Source organism: Sinohyriopsis cumingii, chromosome 5, assembly GCF_028554795.1.
Source record: "Sinohyriopsis cumingii isolate HCF-2022 chromosome 5, ASM2855479v2, whole genome shotgun sequence".
In the NCBI taxonomy this organism is placed as follows: Eukaryota; Metazoa; Mollusca; class Bivalvia; order Unionida; family Unionidae; genus Sinohyriopsis; species Sinohyriopsis cumingii.
In genome coordinates, this window is record NC_142965.1 from 72,056,848 (window position 1) to 72,078,429 (window position 21,582).

A 21,582-nucleotide genomic window follows, 5' to 3' on the forward strand; every position below is an offset into this window, starting at 1 on the left:
TACCTCGGCAATTAGTTTTAGTAAACGAAATAGCGTCCAAAATATCAATGATTTTCTTGGTAAATTTTCTAGCACGCTTTGATAAATCGTTCTTTTTTAAGTTTATGATTGTCTGCCCCTAAAGGTGTCGATCTCAATTGTATGAATAATGCTATGTCTTATGTGGTATAGCTAAGAAAATATCATTATGCAAGCGTTTAAATTTCTGGACAAGGTCCACTAGCAACATAAAATGTTAAGTTAAACTATCGTTCATGTAAGTACATGTGTTGCATATTATTAGGTACTATTGTTTGTATATTCTTAGTTGCAATATTTACAAAAATGATATTATTCTTCTAACTTTGACTTACTTAATTTTCAATTCATTTTATGTATCGTTTTAGTAAAGTGGGGAATGAATCCCTTCAACTCGAACAATTACGCGACCATGACACGAACAGAGCAGGATGCCATATTGGAGGGGTTTGTCATGAAGTCGAACTGCAGTGGTAGGTACAATATGAATAAATTACCTGGAAATGGAAACGAAGTCCTGCATTGATGATCCTCTCTTCAGATACTTTTGATGCTTTGCATGAACTATAGACACCTTAATTCCATTTAAAATGTTCGAAGCTCATTATATACAGATAAAGCTAGATTTGTTCACATACCTTAATATTATATTAAAAATTTCATATTGTTATTATTAATGATTGATTACTGACATGTTTACTTTGAACCACTATTTTGTCATTCATGTACATTTTCAAAGTGGAAAGTACTCTCTACATCGAACAGCTAAGAGTTGGACATATAAGTGTCTATACAGTTTGCTCTACCTATACGTTTAAGCTGAAATCACCAGCGTTGATCTGTAAGTGTACGCTTTGATCAAGGATCCGAGATCACGCTACTGGCTGTTGTGTGCGACTGTTACATACGTTGATATCTACTGCACACATTTCTCTGAACTTTTCCATACTTTGCAACTTCAGCTTCGAGACCTTTCGCTGGCAATAGATATTGGAAAGACGATGACCCTTCCGTGATGTTGCTATACGATGTTAATGGCTATATAGCTGGGATACAGATGGGGGTAGGTGTAGATCATCGTCAATCAACATTTAATCATGTATGTTATGTCATCTATGAACGAACCAGAAGTTGTCCGTTTATTTGAAGAGGTTTGACATTGTTTTATTTCTCTAAACTTTAATATTACTTTCCTTATATAAACACATGAACATTTGCACTTACCTGTTCTTAAACACATTTGTGGTGTAAACGTTCAGCAATTATCATAATGGGACTGTTGTCATGCGACTAATAAAAAATACGGAGAAAATGAATGATATACCGGTTGGGAAAGGCAAACGATCTCATATTTACATATATACATTGAATGAATATGCTACGTGAATGGAAATATATACCCATATTTTATTTAAATCCGATGAAGTCTTAAATATATGGTGGCTTAATAACTAGTCTTGACGATGAACTGGGATAACAAAGTCTCCATGATGGCAATAGCTGTGACATCAGTAAGACGTATCCAATCTGACATTTTCGTACATTGGTCTGCCAACTCGCTGTGGTAATAAAGTTATTTTCAGAACTATCAAATTACACACAAATGTGTTAATATATTTAGCAAAATATATAGATGATTTCTGATTATGGAGATCCACGATGGACTAGATTAAACGCTGTCAGATTGTACAGAACTTTTCTTAAACAATACAGCCAACCACTTTTCATCACTGCAAGATACTTCTAAAACGCATACTTTTCATATAAAATCAAATTATATCAAACTGATAACTAGAATTTCTAGCAACTGTCACACGCTGCGTTAATACCTACTGGCGACCATCTTCATGATTGATTGGAATTGACTACTTTACGCCAAATGTATGGATAATTACCGTTTTCACTGGGGAAGAACTTAAAATATCCATGCATCCTGTGCACCGGGAAGGCAATCCATTGCGAAAACGTAATCATGGATTGATCCTATACACAAGTTCTTACAATCAAACCTTCGATAAAACAATGTTCTAGTCATGTTTTATTATTTTAAGAAAAGAGCTTTGTCACATCTAAGGACTTATTCATACTTGATTTTATTGAATGTGTATATTTAAAACGGAAATATTTGGGGCACACACCAGCTAACTAATCAGAGCTCAGTTATTTGTTATCAAATAATTACAAGGTGTTCATTGTATTAAAGATAATGATCATGGTTGAGGAAACCAGCAACATCACAGAAACCAAGCAAAATAAATTGTATTGTGGTAAGAGTTTACCATCATTAAAATGGATTCTTGAATGTTCAAATAAAATAAAAGATTCAATAATCTTGAGAATTATGACAGTAATAGAATAGTTTAACCACTAGGACAGTTCTTTCCAGATGGCATATAACCCATCTAGTAATACCAAGTAAGATTATATTTTTTGACATTATTGGTGGTATATCGGCTAGCATTGATTTAAGCCTAGAAAATATCGCTATATAACGTCTTTGTTACAAATGACTTATCTATTTATATGATATAATTTCTTGCCCTAACATGGCCCCAGAACTGTGCCATTATCAAATGTTGCTTACATTCGTTAATAAAATGTATATTTAATCAGTGTCTTAAATGCACAATAAATCCGCTTCTTTTCTTCTCTAATCTATTCACTCCGCAGCTCGCCACTTCCGACCACGTAAATTACATACTCTTATTGCCAAAACGTACTGATGTTTTCCCTGGTCCCATTTAAGTTATAATCGATTTATATGATATCCAAGTACTAATTTTGATACAGTTTGAGTTACAGATTACCATTTGCATATAAGATATATTAAGTTGTTTTTGACAGATACCTTAGCCGTTTAGCACCGTTTCTTTCTTCAGCTGAGGCAATATATGTTTACAGATATCATTAAAATGTCATAGCTTGTTTAAATCTTCTTTCTAACATACGTTTTCCTACATGAAAATTTGCACATTGGACGATATAAACCGTTTGCAATAGTGTTAAATAATACAACAGGGTTTCCGCGTAGTTCTGGAATCCTGGAATAAGTCTTAAATTTAATAATTGCTTTTACAGGCCTTGAAAAGGTCTGAAAAAATTAAAAAATGACTAAAACTGAAAAATGTCTTAAATGTTCGTTGTTCCCATTCACACGATGCCATTCACACTCTTTCAAATTCATTAAGTTTAATTGTCTCATTGTGTCCTGGACATGTCATTGTGTCGTAGTTCGAACCATGTATCGATGAAGGTTTACAAATACATGTTTAAAATACGGGCTACCTAGACAATCCTAAAGGCCGATTCCTGGCGCGGTTCATATAGAGGATGCTGTTCGGCAAATATGCCTACTAGCAGATTTAGTGATGTCAGTTTATTTTAAAGCTATGAATTACAACAACTTGTCAGAGCTACAAAAGTGTTAAAGTGACAATTTTAGCTAAAGGAGCTTTTCTGAAATTGAGCTTTGATCTGAGTGGGTCACGCATGTAATCAGAGCAGGAACTGACGTCATTTTGAAAGTTCAAAAATATATTACACTGCAAAAGTGTAAACCTTTTGACCAAAATCGGCATACCATATAACAAATTCATAGCTGTTTAAGCACTTGATATGTAATTTTGATAAGTCTGAGGTGTAAAATGTTGGACTATTCATTTTACAATTGTTAGTAAATATCTCTGGACTTATAAATTCTGATTAACTCCGTCTTATTCATGGGAAATATTTTAAATTATTGCCTGGATCTTTGAGTTACTACCCCGTTTACATGTAGAAGAAGAGTACAATTTAAACAATGAATAGTAACACGGATTTATATTCTTCGATTCACACGGGTTATAATTTTCTTTCGGAGTAAATCAATGCTAGGTGAATTATAACGCACAATCGTGGACGATTTACAATCACATTATCTTTGATAGGAATAACATGGGGATATAAGTTTTCATTGTCTTTTGAATTCACTTGAAGAAATGCAGAGATATCACATGTATTTAAGTTAGTTTACTTTAAAAAGTGTTTATATATTTTAACAATTTTTGCAAATTCCTAAGTCCGAAAATTTGTTATTTCGATTCTTAATCTACCTTTGGCGTAACATCTTTATGAGTGTGAAAAGAAAAGAAAAATATAAATATGTAATAATGAGGGTAAATCCAGAAAGGTTAACATACAGTTCTTCTTAAAAATACATCTTTTTGTGTGCCTGGTGGACCTGATATTTAACGAATGGCTGGACATTGCGTTTATAACCCTTATGGGAAGAAGCTGATGACTTTGAAGCATAGAGAGGGCCTTCCAAACTTAATACTAAATTATCATATTGGCTATTCAGGTGAATAAACGTTTTATTGGTCTGGAAATTTTAATTTTTATGTCTGGAAAAGGTCTTCAATCTTTTTTAAAAAAATTTGTGGCAGGAACCCTGATGCAAACTGTGACACACGTTGACCATGCTTGCAGATACTTGCATGATGTACTTAATTTGTTGATAATAGGCAACATCTTGCTAATTTCATCACAGTAAGCAGTAATAATTTAGCAAGTTTGATCAGAAACCGGAGGTATATTTTTATGATTCCGTATATACACACTACGCTCGGATCTAAAAAGGCCTTAACGCATGGGCGGAGGTTGAACGAGCGGCACAAATATAAAATTAGAGACAAATGGCATTGGTTTCGCTCGACCAGCGAAATATCCTCATGTCATAAAATATTACAAGGAAAACCTGACTATACGCAGCCAATTTCTTCATCCAAATTGTGTTCATGCTAAGTCACTTGGCATATACAGGTGTCAAATCTTTCATAAAAGTCCTAGTATAATAACACATGCAAAGTAAACATATGTTTTATATTTCAATCTAATAGAGATGAACATCTGTTGTTTAACAACTTTAATATATTGTATCTTGATCTGTAAATTAGTACAATTTGCAGATAGAATACCATTATATTTGCCATACTAAACTGTCAAGTATCATCCACTTTAGATTTCCAAAGATATGAAAACCGGAAGTGGTGAAAACTATCCGTTCCAACAGCAAATCAACGCTCCATTTGTGGACGATGATGATTTGTATATCATCACAGCGTATTTTACAGATCCAGGTTGGTTACGTTTGTGATTCGTTGTCAGTTATTTGTTGGATAATTGATCCCTACATTTCTATAGTTTGTTACAAGTAATATCATATTTATTAATAAAGTAGTACCCTCTTAAGCCTATCACTATAAACAGCCACACTGTAGACATAGTAGCGATATGACTCAATACATTTCAAAGCTACGTTAAAAATCCAAATTAACATCAAACACACACACACACACTAAATAAATCCTGGACCGAACCAGGCTATTGCAGTGTCTGTGCATTTATATACTTGAGGCATCCAATGAAAAAAATACTATTTGGAAGGTGAAGCTGACTGTATTTTAATAATATATTTTAATGAAACGCGGTAAAGTTTAGAGATTAATGTCTATAGCTTATAAGTCGATGGTGTTAAACAAAGCACCTTCTGGAAAAGCCAGGATAAGCCATGAACGCCATATCATGTTATACATGTCCTATAAGTTAATAAGCAAACGATTGAACGATATGAGTCTTCTCTGCCATGACACTGAATATATTGTGATTGAGACTGCATTACCATCGTATAAGTTTTAAGGGTATGCATAAATGAAACTACTCATCTAAGTTATGGAAAGGTTTAGAAGCTCCGTTTGACATCATCATTGACACCTATACACATTAATATTATAAGGGACTATAACATTATTTGTATAACAGTTCGAATATGCCATGTAAATAATTTTGCTACTAAGGTTCGGTAAGGGTAGCATTTATTATGTTGTGCTTCTACGTCGATTAAAAAATGGCAACTGTAATGTCTGAGAAAAAAAACTAAGGAAGAAACGTTAGCAAATGAACCTACTATCCTAAATGTACTTTTAAGGAAACAACTTAAACATATACATTTTGTTCAGTTTCAATCTGTGGTGAGCGTGGCTTTTGATCCAAGTGAATAATAAAGTGTCTGATATCACATAAAGGATAAAACGAATCAGCGCCTTTCTATAGGGTTATGTGGTAGTTTACAATTTTAGGAAATCGCTTTCCTGTTCGACCTTTTGGATTGGGTATTCCATGTGAGTATAGAACAGTTATGTCCAACTGTCGGATCTAATCAGAAGATAACAAAGAGCATTGAAAACATCTTCGTTCATTACTTATTACCAATCAACGATTTACTAACGTGTTGCAAATTTAAAGATACTGTATGTAACACATTTGGTGATGCTCCAGAAAAACAACAACAAAATAAAATTTCATTATGTATAAGTTTCGCATGATTAAATTCATATTTGATATTCAGCTACTGTATGTACCATCGGCCGAACTCAGTCAGACTTCAACACTCACGGTACAGGAACACTTCTCCATATCCAAAATGGGACACTCCCGACTGACGTCATAACAGCACCAACACGTGAGGATGAAGTGGCATCTACTGGATGGACAAAAGGCAAATGCTTCCCATCTATGGGTTAGTATGGATTAATTTTTAGATTGCATCTTTCATAATAAGTTTAAGATTTATTTTGTCTTTCACATAATCAAGTAATGTACCAAATTTCGCATTTATCTATATCTTAGCACGGACCATAACTCTTAATCTCAATCGTAGGCATGTTTAGTAAGAGAAAGGTTCACTTTTTCTAACGAATTTTTCTATTCATGCTCTCGTGATGAACCTATATTGCTCGGTTTGCTTTCCAATTAAATTATTTGATACACCGGACAAAATATGTATTGTAATTTCCTCTGGCAATTAATCTACAGAACACTAAATAATATTCGTCAGTGAACATATCAAGTAATATACAATAAATATTGTCTGATAAATCTTTGTCACTTGAAGATCTTTTCATTTGGAAAGGATGGACATGGCTCTTATTTGTGACCTAAGACACTAATTAGTCCATGTGATATTATGCTGCGACTTCATTACTTTTTGTGGGCAACGGTGTTGAAAGCTTTATGCAAAACAAGTAGTAACTGTTAGTTTGAAAATATTCACACAAAGATATAGTCGTTGCTCATCTGGTAGATATTCGTATGATAAATCTAGATGATTACTTGTGAAATTGGTATCTTCCTGACTCAGCATGGGGACTTAAAATTGCTGCTGACATTGTGTATCGTGCATTCTGTTAAACACTAATTTATGAGTAAATGAAGCATTATGTAAGCACGCTTTGCATTAGCCAACATCACCACGTTAGCTTGATGTTAACAGTTTAGTTATAAATCAGAAGTTCTGATATTTTGAGCTAGTGGTTTTGTTTCTTTGGACATATCAATACATTGTATGCCAAATGATGGACATCATAACGTTCTGTAAAACTAATCTGCATCTGAACGTGGAGCATACCAGACAAATGCAGATATATGTGTAACATACCATAGGTAAATGACACTGACCTCAAAATGTTGCAATAGGAGACAAATTATGTTACTGTAAATCCTGGCCCTCTTGGCGTTCTCTCTGACTAATATCAATGCCAAAATGGACATGACTAATATCAATGCTAAAATGGACATAGTTCACGAATGTAACTCTGTCAGTCTTACAGTTCCGATGTTGTTTCATTATAAGATGATGGAGAATCCATGGAAGTTAACACACATTTTGGAAGACGTCTATCTGAAAATTTGTGAGCGGGGAGTATCGGCTGTGATGGGGGCAATTTATGAAGATCCTTAATACACAATGAGAGATATTTCTATTATCACAGCCATTGCTTCGTAGTACTTTATAATATATTACATGATTGTTTGATGTTTAGGAAGGTGTGCAATATTGATCTGTTGTTGACGGCTAATCAAAATCAGAATTGGGTCTAATTCGCCGAAGAACGACGCACCAAGCATGAAAAAGATAACGAAGAAGCATGGATGAGATACTCAGATTTACTTTTATGAACCAAACTGAAAAGGAATCAAGTAAGGATCACTGAAAACGAGTAGATACCAAAATCCACAATGTGTGTGGATTCTCAAGAATGTTGTGTACACATTGCTTTTATATGCAAATATACATGTGATGAAGTCTGCTTGTGTCACTGGACAGTTTTGTCAACCCAAAGTGTTTCCCATATGTGCGAAACGTTATTTTCGTATACCATGAGCCGAGGTATCATCTAGTCCGTTACAGGTCATTCTGATGGACTTCTGAAGGGGCACAATATCCAGCTTGGTCGTAATCTGCATAATACCCCACCCCCAGATGATCCAAGTCATTTACTGTCGAGCAGATAATGTTAAAGCTGCCATGCAGTTGTAGGTGCCGTTTTGCCATGTATGAGCAACACAGTAAAAGGTAAAATCAAATTGGTCTTTAATAATTAGAATATCTGAATGAGAAGTGGTGTCGGGTTGTAATGTGTTCTTTGACAGGACGCACTGAAGTGCTCTTTGCTACTAAAGCAATTTGTTATACCGCAAACTATTATTCAGGACTTTCAAATACCCCTCTTATATTGAATGCAGTATATTCATGCGTTGAAACGGACTAGATTTTCTGTCGGTTGTTGGGTTGGCAATACTGCGCAAGTAATGATTCTAAAATGGACACAATTAGTTGAATGTCACCATATACCGATGAACCAAAAGATTTTCAGCAATTCGAAAAAGCAATGTCACAATTGAGGTCGATTTTGATACCCAACAAACAAAATGAGGTTCCATATGCCATACAGATGTATGAGTCTTGCACCATGTTCTATTTGACTGATTTCACTTCCTATGTTCTTTAAATTCCAGTTTACTAATACTAGCATTATGTAATATTTGATCGTTATCAACATGTTCTTAGTGCCATGAAGGTAAGCTATGCAATATTTGAACAATTTCAAATATTTGAGTACGAATGTAAATAATATTTTGATGTGAATCTTTTTTTAAATTAATATTAAATGTAGTCACAGTTAATTAGTTGTATTTATGTTTGGACCTGCTTATTTAATTGTAATACAGCATCATCCAGCAGAGAAAAGTAAGACACTTTTAAATTAGTTACTTTCACTCTCCCTAAGGTCACTAATCCACACACTTTAGAGTGATGATTATTATACACAGATTCTAGACTAAAGATGAACAATCCTTTCAGATCTAGATATTCTCAAACTTTCTATCCAACACTCAGTATGTTTATTATACTTGGACTGTGCTGTTGGTTAGTATTTACCAATTATAATTTACGTTCAACATGTAAGAACAAGAACCAACAGGTGCGATAAATACGTCCAATGGGGTCATAATCCTTAATAGCTCCATTGTAGTTATATTTACCTGTAACATTCATCTCATCAGGTTTATATATACGTAATATACACTGTCTGGGATTAGTCCAATATGTTTGTTTCTTATTTGCACAATGTAGCAAGAATGGTGCAAGTGTTAAATATGAGAATATCTAAAGTCGTGCATGAAATGTACAGGTACAACCAATGAAGTGCAAAGATACTAAGAGAATAGACTCATGAATATTGATAGCTCAGTGCACATTCCGTATGTAAATCTTGAAACAATGCAAGAAGGTAGTATCTATGGCGTGTGTCTTTTGCCGTCCCAGGGATTGCTATGAAGATTATCCTTTGCCTTATTGCCCGATGCAGTTATAACCCCGCTTGCTGAAAAACTCATCATCAAATACCATTAGCGAATGCAGTTCAAAGGCAGGTCGGTTTGTTTGCTATAGCAAAAAAGTGGGCTGAGTTGTTTTGGCTACGTTTTCTTCACGGTATTAATGGGTGCTTTAGTGTAAAGTCTGTCACAGTGGTAATCCAACAAAGTTTTATGATCAATCGGTCTTATTTTGTGTTTATCAAATGTTTGAGGACAAATTCGTACTGAGAGAAACAAGTAGTAGTAATTATTACGACTCTGTGCTCTTAAACCAAGGAACAGCAAGAAGGTGAAACCAACAATTTAAGCAGGCGTGAAAGATAATCTTTTTCTTTAAGATAAAATATGAAAATTCAAAAAATGCTACAGAATTGTGAATTCAAACCTTAAATAATCCTACATCTTCCATCACATGTTCAAAAGTGTAGAAAGTTTCGAATGAATTCGAAAAATCTTGAATGTCTTAATACACCACAATAATATAATCCTCAATGTATTTGAGCAAGTCCTGTATAATCCCAGACTTCTCTTTTAATCCAAAGTATAATTTCAGTGAATAAGTTTAATAAAGAATCCTCGCAGATTATATCTAGCGCAACCTACAAGTTATTTCACAGACTGATCATAAAACAGTAATGAATAATTATTTACCTAGTCTATTTTATATACCGAATGTCACCTGACACAATATATTATATCGAGAAAATGAACAATTGTAATGGAACATTCTATGGAACTGTAAGCACGATTAGGCCTTGAACTTAAATTTAAAACAAATTTTGTTTCAGACTAATTATCATTACTAAACCAAGCCGACTAGAAAATGACAATAATCAAATAAAAGACATGTACACACTGCAAAGTTCATATGCATCACTTCAATCACAATAGTTTTTATAATACGGTAACCAGTCTCCAAAACAGACTTGACTCTCCTACTCACAAAACCCTAACTATACCATACAAAGCCAGAGCATATATCCCGATCCCCGTTTTATTCACTAGAGAATTAACTTTAACCCATTTTAAATAAATAAATCACGCAATCTAAATTTAGAAACTAAAACAAAAAAGACAAGGAGTACACTATGACATTGTCCTGCAACCATATCTATTTGCACCAGTTGACAACGGTATATCATTATCTATTTAGCGAGATAGTATAGCGTATCCCGAAAAATCAAATTCAAATAATTGTCCATTAGACTTTTGAAAAAAGAAATCGGACGATGATACATTAAAACAATGCTAAAGCAAGATGTGATGTGAACTTTTGACAAAGTCAATGAAACTGGGACTTATGATGTACAAAGCACGGTGTGTACTAAATAATATATAGAATGAATCAAACTAAATGGTAAAAGGAAATAACGAAACGTAACCGATGCTTTAAGTATATAATATTCTAGGTTCCAAAATGGAAGTATTGCGTAGTCGCTACCTGCGTTATGTCTGGAGAAGAATTTGTGTGCGCTTTTTCTGGGTGTTGTCTTTTAAGTTATTTGTGAAAAGTTTTATGATTAAAACAGATACACATGTGCTGTGTTGACTACCTTAAAAGTCAAATATTGCAACAGGAATTGATTATATATATATATATATATATGGCTGTATTGTGCCTGTGTAGAATTGCTCCATTGTTTCTTCTAACATCGTCATACACATCTCTAGCTGCTTAATACTATGCTTTGTTTTGATGTAAGTTGACACTTTGTATGTTTCGATAAGGGTACCTTTCAAGATTACCATATAAAACATTGACAGTACAGATACGTCTTATATTTTTTCAACTATCTTTAATACGCAACTAAATTTGATTCAAAGCAAAGAAAATAACTCTATCTGGAACAAAATGCAAAAAGTATGAACGACTATCCCTAACATGATCCTGGTGATGGTTTTAAAAGCTCTGTGAAAAGCGCAAGATCTTAAAGTACAATTATTTGAGTAAAATATTGATAGGCATATGAGTATTTACAAACATAATTTTTTTCTTCGGTTTAAGAAAGGTTGTTTTCATCTCCCGGTTAGGTGTTCACTATTGGTATAACTTACGGGTTGATGCGCCTTGCAACGAGCTGTTCCCGGTCTTCCTCCTCTACAACAAAGGTGAACTGAATGCGTTCGGCTGGGCTATACAAAGCAATATCGCCAGCTCGCAACGTCTGGAACACCCAACACCAGCATCCTACTCGGTGAGACAGTGATTTTCTTAGCAAACGGTGTATCTAAATTCAGTAAATTTTAATATATTCTTTTTTAACAGATCTACAAAAACTATTCTCTATATTTTCTTGACGTTTTGCGCATTTGAAAAGCGGTTATCTGGCATATAAATCACTAACGAATTGAATTGTTGTGCTGGAGTCATTGTTTTAATTTTTTTTCTTCAGGATACAAGCTGGAAATAACAAACCATCATTTGCACTTTACACTGAACATTTGCTTTATTCTCTGTTTGATTCACCCCATGCCATTTCCGCAAAAGAATAACAATGCATGGTAAGCATAAATGCGTGTTAGTTTGCCCGTTTGATGCATCTTAAGAGCAAGACGTTCGTAACAATAAGATGATTTTGGAAATAAGTCACCGTTTTCTGAAAGCTAAAATGGTTTGAAGAAAAGACGAAAGACGATTTTGAAAGCAACATTTCACGTGATCAAGAGTATATTCCTTTTATGTCCTTCTATGGGCACTAGTATCGTTCATCCAGACAAAGATTAATTATTGTACTCTAGATACACCTGATACAATTTTAAAGTGTTGCGTATGTATCGGGTCCTGGTCCTGTAAGGAGTTTTATTGGCCGAGATAATTCTTGCCAGAAGCTAAAACGGTGGACACAGGAAAGTGCAAAAATTCATGAAAACACAAGGATGAGGTAAAACTGATCTATAAACCAACCAAACACGTTTGGATAAAAATCCTACTGGCTGACTCTAATGACAATATTAATAGAGGTTCATTCATTGAAATGGAAAAGGAAGACAACTCAAGAATCAGTTCTGCCTAAACGTACTTGAAAATAAACCGGTTTTGAAAACAATATGGTCTTGTAAAAATTACTCTGCTATGTTTCAACAAAAAATAGAAGACGAATAAAGACTCGAAGACGCAATTTACTTTATAGATTTGACTCTACATCTTAATCCTCCAATACAGTTGCTGGAATGGATATTTTCTAACCACATACACACGCCATCTACACATTAATTACAATATATGCAATAGTAATCATTCAACATGAAACTGTATATGTAATGCCCTTACTTTATTTGTTATACATAAGGTTTTGAAGCAGGAAACATCTTAATATAATATTTAATTGTATACATGTGTCCCTACAGATCGATTCACTAATAAGTTCATCATAAGATTTCGAGACTGCTTTGCTTAGCCTTTGCTAGGAGGACTTCTTTCGATATAAACAAATCGTCTCCTGGTCTAAGGACGTTTCGCGACCAACACATGTTTACTGTGAAAAGAAAACTTAAATCTAAGGATATAACTGAAATGATTGCTTATTTGTCCTGTGTGGAAATTAAAAGCTCTATTGCTCTTGTCTTTAATTTGCATATAATTGTTTTTTTTCAGCTATTTATGAAGACTGTGCCGAGCTGTCTCTACCGTCAAGGTGTCCTGACAACTTTACACGTCTACATGACTACACACTACCTTTTGAACCTGTGCTAATCAAAACATTATCTTTTCACCATCCAAAAAATATTATGACAATTAAATTTAGACAACACAGTTTACGATTGATGTAGTTTGCAGATTTGGTGATTGTCAGTGCGATATTTTTCATGATTCTTGATATTGGTTGTTGTTTGAATCAAAACAAATTGACCGTACACATTGTTTTAAGACACATTTTAACACAAACTGTTGGATGTCTGCATGACAAACAAAATAGACTAGAGGCAGTATTTGGAAACAATTTTCGACTACTTTTTTTTAATATCAATGATCAGTAGTAGTTTAATAATGTTTGCTTTGTGGCATGTTTTTCAAAATTCCGGATACAACTTTGATACTTCAATTATGAAGAGCCCATATCACCTTGAGTTATTTTATTACATAAGCCATCATATACTCTTATATCTCTGATTTGTTTGTGGATAAAATCCGTATGAAGCATCAAATAAAAGGATAACTCTTTGAGACCATTTTATTAGATCAACTAGCACGTTAATACAGATTAGTGACCATACGGAATGGCATTCGTGGTATCTACCATATAACACTTATCAACATATGCTGAAATATCATCCTTGTTGACATTAAATACTTAATTCTATTCCACTTTTCATGATTTTAGCATGCTTGAAAAATTAAATTTCCACATGAATAATTAAATACTCCTTTTAATAACATATTTATTTAAGCATTTGCCTAATATCGTTACCTGTATCGTTCCTTGAGTAATACTTTCTTCTAATACCATAAACATTCTTGCAATGGATAACCATTTAACTCAAATTTGAACAATCCTACGAATTTCATGCTCAATAATGGCGTTCAGTGTATGTTCGTATTTCGTGCGACAAAGCTGAACAGTTCGTTTCATGTCATAGCAAACGTTGTCTGATTTAAAAATAAGACATACAATCTATATTGGTTATGAACGTTTCCAAATAGTTGCCGTATATGTACTTAAACTGGTTTTAATACAAATCGTACATCGATCCCATTTACTTCTAGCAGAGTACGCCTCCATCCACTTTCTTGCTTTAGTTTTTTTTCTTGCTCCTAAACTAACAATAGCAATATACTCATATATAATTCTTTCCCTTGCAAACGAAATATATTTTCCAGGTTAAGTGGTTATGAAGCTAAACATGCCTTTTCATTGATGCTTATTTGTTTGCGCTTATTTACTTTCATAAATGTTCCATCAGCTTTCCGAATACAAAATTATTCGTAAGTTGAATGCATTCTTTTTCAAATTAATTGTTTGGATTTTCCCTCAAAGAACTGTTTATATTTATCTATGTTTTAGATATTAGTTTAGGTTGAAATTAACTATCCTAAGTGTACTTTTAAGCATTTATTCCCAGCTTGATATACAACTTCAAAATTACGGGTATGAATAGCATTTATTCCCAGCTTGATATACAACTTCAAAATTACGGGTGTGAATAACATTTATTCCCAGCTTGATATACAACTTCAAAATTACGGGTGTGAATAGCATTTATTCCCAGCTTGATATACAACTTCAAAATTATGGATATGAATAGCATTTATTCCCAGCTTGATATACAACTTCAAAATTACGGGTATGAATAGCATTTATTCCCTGCTTGATATACAACTTCAAAATTATGGATATGAATAGCATTTATTCCCAGCTTGATATACAACTTCAAAATTACGGGTGTGAATAGCATTTATTCCCAGCTTGATATACAACTTCAAAATTATGGATATGAATAGCATTTATTCCCAGCTTGATATACAACTTCAAAATTACGGGTATGAATAGCATTTATTCCCAGCTTGATATACAACTTCAAAATTACGGGTATGAATAGCATTTATTCCCAGCTTGATATACAACTTCAAAATTATGGATATGAATAGCATTTATTCCCAGCTTGATATACAACTTCAAAATTACGGGTATAAATAGCATTTATTCCCTGCTTGATATACAACTTCAAAATTATGGGTATGAATAGCGTATATTTCTTTGCTTTTAGACTTCATAACAAACTGATAAATAAATTCAAAGTCTGTTCTTCGTCTTAACTGATTTGGTTGATTGTATAACTTATATTTCATTATAACTATGATGTTTACGTTTCGCGCAGTGAACACTGGATGACTTACGTTGACTTTCAGTTCTTTTGTGAATTATATTTATATTTTTATTTGAATGCTCTATGATATCTTACCGTAAATGTTCTTTAGCTTTGGAAGAAATTCATATTATGTTTATATTGTTAAAGATATGATTCATATTGTAACTAACCGGACGAATGCAAAACATTGTGGAATGAAATTTGGATATTTATAATTTAAAATACATTGGTCTTACAAAATAAATATGATTTCTTGACTGTGTTTTGTTTATTTTGTTAAACATTATCTCTTTCTTTATAGTTGGTGCTAAAAGCTTGAAGTTCTTGTGAAGAAACAAAATATTTGTATCGTTTGTGTGTAGAATAATGGCGTTTTATTGGGATAAATGGAAGGTAGGAGGACAGACGTCTTAGGGTTTGGAAGAGACTGCAGGTCGCATTTTGTTCTAAATATTCTTATGATATTTATTTTAATTAAAATGTGAGACAAATACATTTTGAAAAGTTTCATAGATGGTGTATATGTATTATAATTAGTCTTGTGCAAAGATCAAGAAATATGCGAGTTCGATGTCGTGACCTCGAGAAACAAAAACTTTATAACCCACCCCCACCCCAAGAATTCACGTAAGAGGCCAAACGCCCTATGGTCTAGCACACTTTATAATAACTAAAATACAATAGTTATGTTTGTACTGAGTGCAACAGTAGTATCCTTCAGGATTCTAGGGTTAATGACCTAAATAGAAGGTGGATCCAATAATCTAACCATGACCTACTATGATGTTCAGTGAAATTTTATTTTGGTTGGTGTTTTACAGCACTGCAACGCATCAATATTGTATCCAGTCGAGTTTAGTAGAGTACAGAATCCTGTCGAAGAACAAACCTGATCCCATTATGGGAATCCAGCCCGTACTCTTCTCATCATGTGTCCAATGCTGTACACCGCCGCGTGAACGCGGTTGTCTACTCGGTTGCGAAAGGCGCGATACATGAAACTTTGCAACGAAACATGTGACATTGTTTGTCTCGAGAGTATAACAAGATGTTTTAGTGACCATAACATTGTTCACAAGGCTTACTTAATAGTTCACCTGTTTTATTGTTGTTTAAAAGAACTGCTTTCCATAGATAAATTTATAATTAGTGTATACGAAGCTCAACCATATTGGAAGTCTTTCAAGATCTCGATGATAGAATAATTTGTCACAAATGGCATGAGAAATAGTCTCGAAGTCAGTACATCGCTCAGCCAGTCTAATGCAGAATTACTTCAGCATTATGCGCAGATGAAATTTATTACGGAACCTAGCCGTGCTAATATAACGTTATTTACCACGTTTGTCCAAACTCCAATCGATATTTGATCAGGCTAAGTCAATCTGACAATATACTGCATTATAAATTTGAGAATATATTGCTCATAATCTGCATTATTCAATATCTTGATGACAAAGACAATATATCCTGTTTGAGTAAAATCAAATCAGGAATAAGAGTTACAGTTGACAAATTAAGTCAATCGGATATAAAATCAATCAATTAATGCGTCTAAATCTCGCTCATGATAGTACCCTTCTATGACCTTGATAATACAAGGCTAATTACCATTTTGTATCAAACTTCGATGCGAAATTTATCTCAAAAGTTTTCAAGTTAGACCAATCAATTAGAACATTAATACGCGCTGATGTCGCTGATAGTCAAACTCATCTGACATTTTCTTGCTACTGGCTAACTTCGTTAAACCTGACCAAAGCACATCAAAGTACATTTTCGTCTGCGGTAATAATCTTGGCCAATCAAATGCAAAATCATCTCATCAATATCGAATTCGTTCAAGTTATTTATGATACTAGGCTATATACAAATTTTGATCAAGCTTTATTGGTAGACACACTCCATTCCACAGCTTTGAAGAGCTGGTGACTTCTGAGGTGACTTCCTTTGGCAAAACCTTTCACAAAACTTTTTATATCTGTGTTGTCTTCACCGTAGTCTTTTGCTGTAAGGATTGGTAAAATGCATCGAAAATAATTTGTCAGAAAGAGAAATATATAATAATTTACATTCGGGTTCCTTTTACTTTTTGATAGAGGCATACTTATTCAGGTGTTAGTTTCTTTTCTGCCACTGGTTATAAATCTTTTAATAATTTTGGTTTGTACTTCCTTCTATAAGCTATTTCACCTTTCGGCTCGTTTCCTCGCCACGTCTTTAGGCGTATGTGTTATATGTGTGCATGCTATAATGTTTTGTCGTATGCTATGTTTGTTAATCATTTGGTGCTGGCGTTTACCGCGCACATTTATAAAGTTTCGTTATGAGAAAAACACGGAAAACACGAAAGAAGTTAATCATGTGTCGACGCTTGTTTCTTATTGGCTTACGACTGGGATAGGTGGATGTTGCTCCGACTACAACTCTCATAAAGGGGGTCATCTTCCCCATAATCCTTATCGCAGAGGCCATCCACCGTTTCCCTCAAATCACTTGAATAGGTTTTATATTTGTAACATCTGTTGGTTCTCTAGCATTCATTAAGTGAAAGAAAACACACACACACACACACACACACACACACACACACACACCCACGCACACACACACACACACATCATATCATGTTGAGCTTCTCATTTAGGATTGCTCGCAGTTGTTACTTCTGTATTCCCATTATGTTCATCTTTGTTATATTGTGTAAGTTTGTGCCTCTTGTTTAAGTTCGGACCAGGAAAGGGGCTTTATAATGGTAACCACCTTAGCCAGTCAGATGCATCTCAATTATATTTGTAGGTCTTGTTCATTATTGATCTCTTCAGATATCCATTACACTTGCCCAGCCCAAGAAAACTTCCTGGATAACACGCAACCATGTCAACGGAAATAATATCCTTGTGGTCATATTTGGTATTCCATAATCCACCATGTCCGTATTCGACGCAACTCAACTGAACATCTTCAAGGAACTCAGCGCGTGTTGGCGACCATGAATTTTTTTTTCGAGCAGCGTGGGCAGCAACTGACGGAACTGTAAAACAATTAGTTAATAACTGCTCGGTGTTCTCTGAATATTTTTGTGCGACTTTGTTCATTTCTACATGCAGAGATTCTTTACGATATAATTCACCGTTAGGTCTTACAAATTGATCATACTGGCCATTTTCGGAACTTTTAAATAACCACACTGATACTGGATCGGTTTTACTTATTTGATAAATAAAATCAAACATATTTTTACCAGAGTTCTCTGGCGGGTAATATCTCACGACGCGATCCCGCGGAAATATTGTTACCGCGGATGTCCAAGCGTGAGCATTATGATCGATAATTTCAGTTGGTGTTCCTTTTGATTTATTTACTGATTCATGTAAGATTTCTCCCGTTAACGTTTTTACTATCACTGGAAATTTTAATTTACTGGATAATTCAACGATATCGTCTATTGACGCACCATCATTACCGATTAGTTCAGCCCACGCTGCTATTATTTCACGTCGCCGATCAGTTAAACCGTTTCCACGTTTTGCGTTTTTGAAATGTTCGATAAAACGTTCAGCTACACAATTTATTCGCACTGCCATACTCATTTTGCGAAGTTTCCCTTTGTTCGGGTTTTTTATTAGATAAATTCCATAAATTCCATAAACGATCGCTGTTACAGGATACGCTTTAACATAATAAAATTTGTCAATTCCAGTTAATGCTCCTGGTCTTGTATTTGCATCCAATACGACAAATTGTCTATCTGCATCAAGAACATAATCAAGTTTGTCACTGATAATCCAATTACCTTCCACTTGCACAATAAACTTTATTTTAATAAAATATTTTTAGTGAGATAATCGATAATCGTTTTCGCTGGTGAATTATTCATTGTAGCATCAACGACGACGTGGTCATCGTGCATTATTCTAAAAGTTGACCATACCTGAGATGCTCTATGGACGAGAAATTCTTTTTTGGCATCTCTGATAGTATCAATCAGATCAGTCAGGGCTTGTCTCCGCGAGTCAGGGGTTAGTCTGTCAAGATCGAATCTAGAAGCTTTCCAGGGCTTGATTGCAGATAATCTTTCAAACTCCTCCATATTATACTTAAGACAAACATTTAAATAAGAAATATATATAATGTCTCAAAACAATCAGTGCAAGTGGTTTAAAATGGGATCTGTAACTGTTTGTAACAAATCCTGCAGGAAAGAATTCAGCGGGGAACATTCCCAAAGCATCCGAAGGGGGAGTTTAGGGCCAATACGTTGTCTGCGATGTGCTGTTGGGGGCAGGGGTAAAACACAGTTATGTGCAAGTTTCGGGGGAAAGAGATACCGTGAACTTAAAAGATATTATAACAACAAAAAATAATAATGATGCTCTAAAATGTGAGCGTGATTATGTAACTAAGTTTTCAGACAAATTATAAATTAGACAAATACATTTTATATATATATATATATATATATATATATATATATATATATATATATATATATATATATATATATAATGAATCAAGAATTTATCCCACGTTAAGAATTAAGAAGCGAATCGTAATGGAATAGTCAGACATTGCAGGTTGAAAAAACCAGTTGGTGTTGTTACTAATGCTGGTTATCTTAGATTTACTTTTGCTGGAAAACATTATCACAATCATCGCTTCGTGTTTGAGGTATTTAACGGAAAGATCAAAGACGGTCTTGTGATCGATCACATTGATGGACAAAAACTTAATAATAAATTATCTAACCTACAATCTATCACGCAGAGTGAGAATTCTGCACGAGGGGGTACCGGTAGATTTAACAGCGTTACAAGGAAAGCTGTCAGATCTTTGAAGATATGTACCCATGAAGAGAAAATATTTCAGTCACTGAACGCGGCTGGCAAGTATTTCCGTATTAACCCGCGTTCGGTCCAACGTGTTGCAGAAAATATAATCGAATCATCGTTTTCGTACAAGTTTAATGACTGGATTTTATTTCGTTATGTAGATGCAGATAACGGAGATAACTCCGCAACGATTGTGTAAAAGTCAAAATTGGATTTCTCTCCCTGCGCAACAGGTAAGCAATTTTCCGTGTTACATATACGATCACAACAGGGAAGTAAAACATCTTCAATTACTTCCCCTTGACAAAGTCAAGGTTGACAAAGTCAAGGATTTTATCAAAGACTATCATACGGGCGGGCGTACAATAAATAATATTTTGTCACAGATAAAATCCTTGTTTTATTAAATTCATTTGGTTTTCTGGTTCATCTGTATTTTTTCTGCGATTATATTTAAGAAACGAAGTACGAAAATCCGAGTGAGCTATTTTTGAATTTCCAAGTATCAGTCAGTTTATATACTATAGCGTCCGAATTATGTACGGGGTTTCGAAACCCAACAAAGTTGCACAACTTCCGCATTATCGTCTCGACGCGGTGACATTTTACACCTCACGGGATTGATTTTGGGGAGGGTGTGCAACTTTGTTGAGCGTAGAATATAACCCCGTATCTGTCTGTGATATGCTACTGTAAATACGATGTTTTGTGCTGTCCCTTACTTGCTTGTAAACTTGTTAAGATGCGGTGGCACCTTAGGACTTTACAGATGTAGATATATGTAAATACTATGTGTTGTGCTGTCCTACTGTAAATACATGTAAATACTTTGTGTTGTGCTGTCCCTTAATCGCTTTTAAACTTGCTAAGATGCGGTGGAACCTTAGGAGTTTACAAATGTAAATACATGTAAATACTATGTGTAATAGTGTAAATACTATGTGTTGTTGTCTGTCTCTGTAAACTTGCTAAGATGCGGTGGCACCTTAGGAGTTTACAGATGTAAATAGTGTTATGTATATATCTGTCCTTATATGAACCCGCTAGCATATCATTTGGTAAGCTAGAGGTTCAACATGGGGAATGTTTCCTCTTTCGCAAACACACCCTGTGGGCCTTCTAGACTGTTGTTTGACAGGTTAGGGGTTCACATGGGGGTTGTGTTTCCGCGCCTGAGTTTGGTAGGATGTCATAAGACACCCTAGAGACTCAATGTGTCGCCTTT

At 34.4% G+C, this 21,582-nt stretch overlaps 1 protein-coding gene across 1 annotated transcript; it reads left to right on the forward strand.

Moving 5' to 3' along the window:
* The first annotated feature begins 408 nt into the window (after positions 1-408).
* Positions 409-15,683, forward strand: LOC149799425 (uncharacterized). The gene is made up of 6 exons (XM_089957074.1): positions 409-491; positions 981-1,081; positions 5,018-5,135; positions 6,404-6,574; positions 11,749-11,912; positions 13,313-15,683. The coding sequence occupies exons 1-6, from the start codon at positions 431-433 to the stop codon at positions 13,409-13,411; spliced, it is 714 nt and encodes a 237-aa protein (XP_089813200.1). The 5' UTR covers positions 409-430; the 3' UTR covers positions 13,412-15,683.
* The last annotated feature ends 5,899 nt before the right edge of the window (positions 15,684-21,582 follow it).